The following is a 12,281-nucleotide window of genomic DNA, read 5'->3' on the forward strand; positions in this document are numbered from 1 at the left end:
TGTTCACTCTCATTCTAACGGAGCATTGAGACCAATGAAGTCGCCATCAACTGCAGTCGCAAGAAACTGGAAGACCGCATCGTCAACGGTACGCTTCAACTTGGGAAAATGCGATCGTCATACTCAGAGGTGTAGCGTGAGTTCATCCGTTGAGGGGGCGCTAGAACGATGGTGGGTGTGTGGGGGGGGGGGGGCGGTCTTTATCAGGGGCGTAGACAACGGGGGGGATGAGGGGGATGCATCCCCCCACCTCACAAGGTGGGGGGGATGGCATGTACAATCATCCCCCCCCCCCCAGGTTTTGGGGAATGATATTTGCTTACTTAATAAGTCATAATGATGATAATAATAGTAATAATAATAATGATAACAATTATAATATTAATAATAATAATAATTATGATGATGATAATAATATTCCTATTCATTATTGAAATTGAGTTTATTGTTATTAGCCGCATTCACACGGTGAAAGCCAATTCAGACGGTAAAAAAAAGAAAATCTTACAAGTATTTTGTGGTTATCTTGTTGTTTGGAAACCACAAGATAACCACAAGATTAAACAGGCGCGGATCTACGGGGGGGGGGGGGTTTAGGGGGTTTAAACCCCCTTGGGCGGCCCAAAAAACAAACCAAAAAAAAAGGGGAAAAAAAGGGGGAAAAAAGAAAAAAAGAAAGAAAAAAGAACGCACGCTGGAGAGAAACCCTTTCAAGTGCAAATATTGTGAGAAGATATTCAACTCATCTGGTAACTTAACCAAACACATGATAATTCTGGATATAACTGTGTATTTAACTGTTACTTGATTTAAAAAGACGTTATCATGCACTGCTTTTTATGGTCTCCATTGTGTTAATAGATGCCAGGAAAACATCACTTACGGGGTTCAAATAAACACCCCCCAAAAAATCGGCTCGCCGCTTCGCGGCTCGTGGACGATGCTCCGCATCGTCATTATTGGTCAACCCCCCCCCCTTAGCAAAAAGCTAGATCCGCCCCTGAGTCATCCCCCCAGGTGTACGAACCTGTCTACGCCACTGGTCTTTATTGAAAATGAAATGCGAATGAATGGCGAACCGACGTCATATTCACTTTCACAGACCAACGCCAATTGAACAAGAAGTACCCGACAATTGCTCCAATCTCTAATGCCCAGCTCTAATGACTTTTACAAAGTTAATGTTAAGTAAGAATATTTCTTGATAAAATGAAGCGATTTCTCAACCATGCACATAGTCATCATCTGTTAACTGTCGTCACATTTACTTTCACCGAGCATCGCCACGCGAACATGAAGTAACCTATACTTGATCCGATCACTATCGCTATCAGGAGATATGCGTTGAGTGTCATTGCTATCAGCATGAGAAGATAAAAGATGAGTGTCTGGAGGCCGTAGAGGGCGGTCAGAATGAGGTGGCTCCAGGAAAATAAAGGTATCCTATTGGGGAAAGAAAACAGAAAAATAAAATGAATGATAATCATAAGTTTTATTTAGCTTTTTCTATATGTAACTGAAAAGGTTAGTTTCCCCTACCCCACTGCCTAAAATATAACAATGTCTCACACACTTTGATACATCAGATAGAGTAATTTAATCATTTCGAATGTGTTGATGATGTAAACACGTCCACACTGTGGTTCAACGTGTGGCAAAGTGTGGCACACTGTGACCACAGTAGGAATCAGAAAGTATGAACACAGCAATATGGACATAACATGGATACGGTAAATTTTGATCAATATGCACCATTCACATAATTTTCTCATTATGTGAAACACTGTGGCCACATTCACAAACACTTACCACAGTTTGACCACATAGTACTTTGAAAACACTTGTACAATGTTTATCTATGGTAATTGTGTTACTATCTTCATGTGTATACTTAGACGATCATAATGTCTATGCAACGCGACGTGTCCACACGAAGTGGATTAAGAACTCTTTAATAATGTTTAAAACGTAAAAGTACTGTTCACACTATTTATATACAACGTGACACAACATGATAAACTGTGGAGTAAATGAGGATCACAGAATGTTAGGCCCACTGTGTGATTTTACTGCGGATTTATAAAGATTATTTACACTGTATTGGCTAGAAGAAAATGGTTGTCAAACCATTTTTATAGGGGCCTACTGTGCCATATTTTGTGAAACACTGTGGTCACATATGATATCACAGTGTGCACGTACCACAGTGTTTCAATTTTTGTTTTATTTGAAACATTTAAACAGTGATTAATCATTGAGAATGATATATCATTGGTTCTACTGTGTGATTGTTGGAGACTGGCACAGTATTCAATATGATTTATAAAAAAAAAAATATTCACATAGCTTAATACCATAAGACAAAGTGTAGGACATTTTTGCTGCAGCTAGCATTAAAATAGAATTTATTTGTAGCAATATCATATGGATTAGATCTTAATCATGTAAAAAATAAAACATATTTATCAAAGACCTATGCAAACATGTGTACCCGAGTAATATATGCTCAGCTGTCGTATCATAGTTAGTACCATGGCAACACTTTGTACCCCGCACGTTCCATCATGTAATCGAATATGCTTTGAATATGTAAATGATCGAGAATATTACTGGTTGACTAAACACAGATGTTTTTTATTTTAATTCTTGTGAAATACATAATTGGAATCGACAACCGCTAAACGAATATTGATAAACCCGCAACCCAAACAAAGCATATTACTTTTTGCTACTCAGAATGTACAACTCGTCGGTGGCGGGTCTGGGGGGGGGGCACAGGTGATAGACGCCCCTATGGCTTGTCTGCATATTTTAGGCTGTACCAGCCCCCATCCGGTCAATGAAATTGTAATACGCCCTAGGAAAGATTTTGTTCATTAGGGGTGTTCATAATACTATGATTTAGATTCGGTAATGTTTCTCATCGAGGAAATATCTAATTCGTGAGATATTAAAAGGAAACAAACTTTAAAGCCCCTCTGTACTAGTTTGGCCAGGAGGGATTAGACCTCCTTGCATGGTCACCGACAGGTGGTTGTCTCATCAAATCAGCTCTCACTTAACATAAGAAAAAGGGGATCATGGGGGACCGATGGTCACCGATTGGCATTGTTTGCTATATAGAGGGCGCAAGTAGCTATAAATAGTGCAGTGGGGCTTTAAATCTCACGAATGCTAGTAATTTTCCTTACTGTCCTTCGGCTTGTTCTTCTACCAATCTCGTTGATTCGCTTGCCTCCGTTTCTATCATACGATGACGGACATCGGTGGCGTACTTCTTCGACAGGTGCTTCCGGAAGACGACCAGGCCTTCGACCAGGATGGCGAGGAGTACGACCACCAGGCATGATCCGAGAAGACCTGAGAGAGAGAGAGAGAGAGAGAGAGAGAGAGAGAGAGAGAGAGAGAGAGAGAGAGAGAGTATGTAAGTAAGAGGGAAGCGGGAGGGAAGGAGACTCGGAAATTAATGGTACAGTATATATATATATTTCAAACCGAACATCAAACAGATGTAAGTAATATTTGCCTTTTCATTTTGAAAAAAAAAGAAGAAAATGTAGCCTATAAAGTAATTTCTTTTTTTGTAAAGGTATTTGGTACTCTTCTGATTTTTATCAAACTGGCAAAAAAACTATTACGAAATACTGAATATGTATACAATATTTACAAAAAGAGTTTATGGAGGTTTTTAAAATCATAGCAACATTATTTAATATTTCTTACTGAATATACCCTGCTCGAAGATACGGGACTACACTTTAAGTGACCAAGCTAGCCGTATGGGTTTTCTTTTTGGTATACCAAAATGAGATACCTCGCGAAATATATGTAAACTTATATTTCAAAAGGCCAGGAAAGCTCTTTTATGTGTATATGAGAAAGACAGTACTAGAATGAGACGCAAATGATTACTTGAAGAAAAAAATTGAAGTGATTGCAAATATATCTTATATCCAAAATATCATGTCATTCTCGTAGAAATGGGTCTAGAATATCATACCTCCGGCATTCGAAACCGTCCATTTCTTGAAAAGAATCGTTTCCGTGGTTCCAAAGTGCAGGTACCCAGCGCAAGGGCACTGTCAACAAAAATATAAGAACACTTCAACAAGATATATTATATACACGTTCATTTGAGAAGGGAAGGGGAGCACAGCACTGCATATAGACATATCCTCTTGTAAATCCATGTACGTCTGTCTATGTTAGTAGTTAGTACTATTGTTTATTTGATTCTATTCACAACGAGGATTGCTTAAGCTAGTATTTGAACGCATGATTGTTGGTACAAATGCACATTTATTTGCTATGTTACTCAGAACTTTTTGAGACCGTGATGAACATGAAAACTGAAACAGCAAGTCATCTCACAGTCTTTAAAGATGGGAGGCGGAAAGAGTGAAAAAATCAAAATAATCTTTATTTTTTTCAGTTGTATTTGAGAAAAGAGTTTTTGTACTTTTTTATTGAGAAAGTAAGGGAAGGGCTATGAAAAGTGGAAAAGCAGAATTGTTATGGACACAAGGAAAAATAGGAATTGTTGAAACCTTTCAGCTCGAGGAGGGGGGGGGGGATTTTTTGAGCGGGATTCAAGTTTTAAGCCTCATTTATAAAGAATGCCCCTCCCTCCTTGACGATGCTTGTTGGCTGAATCTTAATGGATAATACAAAGAGGTCACAGAAAATGAGAGAAGGGGGGAGGGGGGGGGGGATGATAGACCGAGAAATCATCTTCACGTGCCAAAGGAATCAGAAACTCTAAAGACAAACTGAAATAATTTAATTGAAGTTATTTTTATGTATTTGATCATCGCTATTCAATAATAATAATTGATTTCCTATTTATTACAAAACCACCTTTCTTAAACTGACCTCCACCGTTGGAGCGACCGTGACATTGCTCATGTCAATGAGAATATGAAGTTAAAACATGTGACGACCGTCTGTCGTGATCGTTTCCCTCGTCGGCGTCCTCGTCGTCGTCGTCTTGGAAACCGTTATCGTGTCTTGTCATTGAGGTGTCGAATAATTTCGTCCCAAAGCATGCATGCCAGGGCGAACTGAAAGAAAAACAATACGATTATTATTTCAAGTTCCAAGTTGATTTGTTTTCCACTTTATCGAAAATAACATAATTGAACACAATATACATGGTAATAATTATAACTAAACATGATGCATGAAGGAACATAATGTACATAGTAATAGTTTTGACAAAAGATACAATCATAAGTATGAGAAATACACTGACAAAGCTACATAAAGTGGGGGATCTACTGAAAAGGAAAGCTTGTATTATATAGGTCCCAATTAATGGATGTGTATATAAAATTAGGATATCTGAATAAAGTGAGTACGAACTGCATCCGTGGGGGGGGGGGGCCTAGGGTTATGCACTCCTCCTCTTAATTTTATTAAACTACCGATACTATTCCTTCTAGTATGTTACATTATGACGGCGAAGATACGTTACCAGAAGTTGCAAAATATATATATACACAATGCAAGAAAAATGAATGAAAAAAAGTCATATTAGTAAGAGCTGTGTCCTATATCTGTATCTCCATTGGTTCTCTGTAATATCTACATCTTATGGTATAACAACGAAGATCTAGGTATATACATTAGCAGACGACTACACATACATACACAATGCACTAAAAAATATATATATGAAATAGGCCTAATGTGCCGTCAAAATGTAGGAACAGGGAAGATGACATTCGGGCAAGAGCCCTTTCGCTAAATTGTTTACTTATGGTCAGCATATACATCTATTTCTTTGAGATAATACTATAGCAAAGTGGAGGTTCAAAGTCGAAGCCAAAAAAAGTATTTAAATCGAAGTGCCATTTCATCTTGGCAAACAGCAAATGAAAATAATACCATCAAATTTTGTGCTGTGAGCACGTACTCACATTTTTGTATTTACAATGGTTTGCGGATATAGCATTATTTCGATGGGAGAAGAGAGGGGGGGGGGGAGGGGAGCAGAAGTACGAGCCGAAAATATATATGACACTTCTATTCCAAAATCATAAAGGGTTAGTGACAACCTCTACCCCAACCATCCCTTTATATCTGCCCCTGACAATACATTGCAGCCCGAACTTAATATGTTAAAGATATTATCTTTTTCCACATTGAACCTTTTCTTTACGACGATGGCAAATTATGCTTCAATAAATTTTGGATGAAATTATTATCATGACGGATAAAGAAACAAAATTCCTCCATATCATTTAAGGCCTTTGGTTGTATTATTGATTATTCTGCTGCTACAGATGAACATACAACACAAAGTATTCTTTTGGCGATGTTTACTTTATGTTTGTTAGCTTGTTTGTTTGTCTATTTATTCATTACATTTTGTTTCATTCATTTTTATTTTACATTCCCATAATGTTCACTGACTGACGTCGTTCTTTGATCTGTCACTTTTTGGTTGGCTAGCTACTTTCATGGTGTGAAGATAGCAAAGAAAATATGAAGAGATTGTTTTCGACGGTTTTGCCAGTTTGTATGTATGTGCCCCCCCCCCCCATGACTGACTAGAGTACACTATTTTCATATCACTACATACATTAGGACAACCTGAGAAAAACTACAAGCCTATGCACAGCAAGCCCTATGGACATAGCTAATTTTGGCTCGTTCAACCATACGGTAACAATTTTGAAGTTGTTTGGTTTGGGTGTTTTATTCTAAAAGAAGTCGGTACGGTTAAAAAGCTGCGAATAATAGATCGTCAGAAATAAGTCAAATCCGGATAGAATCGCGTGGTGAAACTGAATAGATTTGAATCTCTTTTGTATGAACCAGTGCCTAAATTGTCCAAACTTGACTCGCGAACCGTTAATAGTTCAAAAGACTTCAGCCGTGATTTACAACTATCCTTGCTGACAGAATATGCAATAAACTGTATAATGGGCAATTCCCAGGTATTTTGTCCAAACATCAAAGATTTTAGAACGGCCTATAAATAAGTAGAAAGCCGACATCCAGAGAAGAAGAATAAGAAGAAGGAGGAGAAGAAGAAGAAGAAGAAGAAGAATGAGAAGAAGAAGAAGAAGAAGAAGAAGAAGAAGAAGAAGAAGAGGAAGAAGAAGAAGAAAAAAAGAAAGAAAGAAGGAGATAGCTTTACTATAGCTGAGATCAGACAGATGGCTACGAAAATTAGTCTTTCAATGTACATTATATTCTTACTTGCATATTAATATTAAAAACGGATGGGACACAAAACAGACCTATTATTGGACTTGCCAATAATACAAGTTTAAATGTATATCTGATTTAATGGTCTTCAAAGATAAACAGAATTGGCCCATTTTAGTTTATATGATATCTATATATACTTTTCTGTAGAATAGTTTCATTTACCCGATCTACAAAAGATATAGGGAATCGAGTCATTACAAATGTACATGACTTGTACTAAAATTATGAATAATACTTAATACTTACTAAGATATGAAAGCTGCGTCACAAGATGTTCCAAAATGAATCAATTATTGTTGTAGACATTGTGTATATCCGGAAAACACTTGTTGAAGTGTATTGCGAAGCTCTTCCTTGGTAGAGACATACGAAGCCTGAATACTGAGTTATGAGATTGTCTGGCGATAATGTTGTCCTTTATCGCGTGAGATTAAAACACCTGTAAAGACGCAACACGATAGCCAATATATTCAAGATATCGCAGTTGAGCCTTGAGTCGCCTGCTTGCAGAACGTGCAGGTATGAAGAATATATGCCGTATGGAGCTCTGGTATTAGATTCAGAGCAATTGAAGCTCTGTGGCCTTGGTATGGTAATAGTATGCTTTTGAAAAATAAAATATAAGTTGGTATTATTCCACGACACAGCAGCACAGCTGACTGGTTAAGCGAAGCAAATTAAATCAAAGTATGTATAGTACACAATCGTGACAATAGAAGCAGAGGTTTATAGCTCATTCGACATTTTACTATAAACATTGTAGCCTCAATGCATGAGAGCATTATAAAGGACATAAGAAGATCAAGTTCAGTTGGTCCTTGTCAACTTTACCAACCAGAAAACTTGAGGAACGACTGCAGTATTATGAAGTTTCTTTTAAGTAGATTAAAAATTGTCCTTAATAAATATATCCCAGTTTGCTCCAATGTGCAAACGATGATACTAGATCCAATGTTTCTTAAAATCCATATTTTTAAATTTTAAATCCATTATTATTGGTTGGTTTGTTTAATTCGAAGACATCGTTGACAAGATTATTAATCTGTATCTATAACCAACACATCTGACATGAAGGTCTCAAATAAAATTTTGTTAATAAAAAAGCAGCTTGGTTGTCATTGGTAATGATTGTAGGATATAACAAATTCTGCTTCATCAATCAGGATAGATGTTGTAACAATATGACGTGCATACCATACGTTAACGATACCAGTTTTACAATTGACCAAGCCGTTGAGTTTTAATGTACGATGGCGTAGCCCAGTTGGGGGGGGGGGCATTGGGGCGTAGTGCCCCCTCATCTTTCCCTGAATATCACCAATAGGATATTTCAGTATTGGAAATGCCCTTGAGTTGAATTCTCGAAAGTCTTTGCGATCGTGTAAGTTTATATCAAAGCAAATCGAATCAAACTGAAGTGCATCCGTTAAAGATCAATGTTGCTCCTTCTTTTTTATATATAAATAAGGGGACCATTTTACCATGCAATTCACTTAGGCCTACTATTAAATCTACTATTTCATTGCCTTGAAAATATTATTGAATTGATACTGTGCAGTGAAATAGTAAAATCCATTATATAAAACACGAATCTTGCAGAATGACGCATTCTTATCGATGGTAAAACAGAAACCTTTGTCTTTGTCCATAATCAACTGTTGAACTGAAAAAAATAAAAAATATCAAAGGAACAAAGAAGATGTTGAAATCAATTACATGAATGGTAATATATCATTTACATACATTTTGAAATGTCTCCTTACGATATGGTAATGCCGTGATCATCAGTTTAAGAAAAATGTATCCCTGACAAAAAAATAAAATATTACAGGATCATTATATGTATACAGCTACCCCCTCCCCTCAGGTTTTATGTCAGTTATGTATGCCCCAAGCAAAACCATACGGCATTTTACTAAATAAGATGTATATTCCAGGGATCATGTTACTTTTTCTTCCTTCTCAGATTCAAAAAGGAAATTGTCTACCAGCAATTTTGCTTTTTTGGTAAAGACATGAAGGCAATGTAAGCCGTTTGTTTCAGCGCTTCGCTTGTTGACAAGCCGATTGTACAACATACCGATATTCAGTATTCTATACGAACGAAAGCTATTATTTCCGAATTATATCAATACATGTACATTGTACCATGACTTCTTGAGATTCTTGATATAATGTAATTTCTTTTTTAGTATAACAATCGAACATAATGATCCATTCATGTGATAATAAAACACCGACAGGAGCTGGAGGGGGGGGGGGGGTGACAAAACGATGGGGGCAAAGTTTAAAATTAACCATGCCTGAATAAAAAAAAACCTCGAAAAGAAACTTCTAAAGCTTTTTTTGTTTTTTCTGTTTTAAAGAAATTGAACATTTCTTATGCATCCCAGAAATTATGTAATCCTGAAGCCTCGTTCGTACATATTTGACCCTGTTACTACAGTGTTGCTATTTATCGTACTTTTATAATTATTGACAACTTTATATTGTAATTTATTCCGTAATACTTTGTCCTCTAGTTTTAAATCTTCCTTCAACATTATTTTTTTTTCCTTCTTCTAATGGGTGTTTTCCTATTAGCTTACTGTAACGTCATTATACTGTTTCCCCTCGCTCTTTTGTCATGCCAACAGTGTCTCAATGTATGTTCAAGTCTATTCTGTGTTCGTGTTGTATGTTTCCCTTCCTACCTACTGCAAGTGGCGGTTTTTCATTGTCCTTTCTTTCGATCATATTTTGATTTCGCTTATTTATCATGGCTAATTTAGATCACAACTTACCTTTTGAGTCTGTGAGCGACGATGACCTTTTTGATTTATTGAGACCCAATCAAGCTAATAATCAACCCTTTGTTAATCTTCCAGGAACTTTCGATGAAATTGTTGTTGAAAATTTAAATTCATCATCCCAGGAGTTGAATTTGAATTTTGATCTCGATGATCCAGCACACCATTCTTTTTCAAAGTATATAACAAATGCACAATTTTATGATTCTCTTTATTGCATTTCAATATACGAAGTTTAAATAAACATTTTGATGAGTTGCAATCATTCTTAGATAACCCTTCCAATATACAGCTTTCTTTAATTGGACTGACAGAGACCTGGTTATCCCATGATTCTAATTTACCCTTTTTAATCGATAATTACGATTTTGTCTTTAAAAACAGGCAAGGTAGAGTCGGCGGTGGTGTTGCATTATATATGCTTAAAAATTGTAATTATGTTGTGCATGACAATATTTCAATAATTAATGATGTCTTTGAAACTCTTTTTATTGAAATTTTAAATCATAGAGGTAAAAATATAATGGTTGGAGTAATTTATCGACCCCCTAATTCAAACCCAAGAGAATTTTTGATGCAGTTATCTGACTGCCAGTAGTCCAGTGTTTGTTTATAAAGATTGTTTGTTAATGGGGGACTTTCATATAAATTTATTAAATCATGAACATAATAATGGGATCCCGGCCATTTAGGGTACGCATATGCTTGTTCCCTCTTTTTGAAAGCACCCCCTATCTGAGGACTGCCAACATTTCCGAACCCCCCTTTCGCGGGCTTTTCCTGCCTTGGAGACCCCCTAAATCATGAAAAATGCTCAATGTACCCCCCTAAATTCGGAATAATTTCTCAGGAGTCCAAAGAGATGAGAGAAAAAAACAACAAAAACACCCCCTTTTTAAAGAAATTCTACTATTCCAAACGGTGTGTTTATTGTAGCTTGTTTTATATGCTAAGGAGTATAATCAATCTATCGGAGTGAAAACATGATTGGAATTAGTACATACAATCCATGATTGTGCAAATTGATATCTGGGGCAGGCAACGTTCGGTCAGATTTTAGCTTTATATTCAAACAACGTTTTGCGTAACTTTTTAAAGTTTTGTTTACAAAAAAAAAAACCTATAAACCCCCTGTATATATTTGAAATGTTGGTTTATTTTGCTGAGAGAATTAAACAAATTTTTGCCGAGACATGTTGAAGAAAAATGATAATAGGGGAAGTCCTCCCTGATATTAAGATAGCTTCATTAGAAGCAGAACAATAATTTGGGTTTTCTGTTGTACGCAGAAAAATCTAAATTTTGTATTCTTTCATCAATATTCGACTTTTAAACGCATTTGTCTAAAATTAGATCCTCTTTCACATTATGATACAATTTGAGTCAAATTTTACCATCAAAATTTTGGGGCTCCCAACGCTTAAAAGGCTCTACACCAGGCGCGGATCCAGGATTTCTTAGGGGGGCTCAAATTTGAAATTATGCGAGCCAAATATCGGTACGTAATGGTGACCTGCATTGACGTAGTGGGGGGGGGGGGGGGGGGAGGTGCAGGGAGGGGCGATTTCCCCCTCCCTCCTCCGCAAAGCGCCGAAGCTTTGACGTTTCATTAAATTATTAGACAGAGGAGACGATTCGTTGTACCGTTCTCGAAAATAATCCTCGTTTGAATTCAGTTTCCCCTTCCGCGCAGAGCGCGGAAGCTTTTACGTTTCATTAAATCATTAGAGAAAGAAGACGATTCGTATTACCATTCTCGACTCTTAATTCTTGTCTGAATTCGGTCCCCCCCCCCTCCTGCGCGAAGCGCGAAAGCTTTTACGCTTCATTAAATCATTAGAGAAAGAAGACGATTCATATTACCATATTCGACTCTTAATTCTTGTATGAATTCAGTCCCACTCCCCCTACTGCGTGAAGCGCGGAAGCTTTGACGTTTTATAAAATTATTAAAGAAAAAAAAAACGATTCGCTGTACCGTTCTCGACTCTTAATCCTTGTCTGAATTTCAAAAATGTTTTTTGTCTGCTCCTTTTTCTTCCTACGTCCTCTTTTTTTTCTCTCCTCTCTTTTTTTTGGCCGGTGTTTTTTTTTTTTTTTTTTTTTTTTTTTGGGGGGGGGGGCGCCCATGGCTACGCGTCTGCGGTCATATGAACATATTTTGATACCTTGTCCGCTCCCGGAAACTCAGGGGATTAAGGCAATAAATTACGATCAGACAAGCATTCAGGGGCTCGCCTTAGCTTAGGGGCCCTGGTGAGGTCCTGCGGGCGG

General features: G+C 37.1%; 1 protein-coding gene across 1 annotated transcript; it reads right to left on the reverse strand.

Moving 5' to 3' along the window:
- Nucleotides 1–1,068: 1,068 nt before the first annotated feature.
- On the reverse strand, nt 1,069–7,976 carry LOC100888175 (high affinity copper uptake protein 1). The gene is made up of 5 exons (XM_003727544.3): nt 7,465–7,976; nt 4,873–5,060; nt 4,001–4,079; nt 3,192–3,360; nt 1,069–1,443 (listed from the first exon to the last, which is right to left on the reverse strand). Exons 2-5 carry the CDS (start codon nt 4,903–4,905, stop codon nt 1,242–1,244), a joined length of 483 nt encoding a protein of 160 aa, XP_003727592.2. The 5' UTR covers nt 4,906–5,060; nt 7,465–7,976; the 3' UTR covers nt 1,069–1,241.
- Nucleotides 7,977–12,281: the final 4,305 nt, after the last annotated feature.

Source organism: Strongylocentrotus purpuratus, unplaced genomic scaffold, assembly GCF_000002235.5.
Source record: "Strongylocentrotus purpuratus isolate Spur 01 unplaced genomic scaffold, Spur_5.0 spur5_scaffold_4, whole genome shotgun sequence".
In the NCBI taxonomy this organism is placed as follows: Eukaryota; Metazoa; Echinodermata; class Echinoidea; order Camarodonta; family Strongylocentrotidae; genus Strongylocentrotus; species Strongylocentrotus purpuratus.

Bases quoted from the DNA above. Each gene is read 5' to 3' on its own strand.
- LOC100888175 (XM_003727544.3), bottom strand. From the start codon at position 4,905: ATGAGCAATGTCACGGTCGCTCCAACGGTGGAG. The intron at 3,361-4,000 runs GTATGATATTCT...TCTCTCTCTCAG, and splicing joins GACGGTTTCGAATGCCGGAG to GTCTTCTCGGATCATGCCTG. The intron at 1,444-3,191 runs GTAAGGAAAATT...TTTCCCCAATAG, and splicing joins GAAGAACAAGCCGAAGGACA to GATACCTTTATTTTCCTGGA.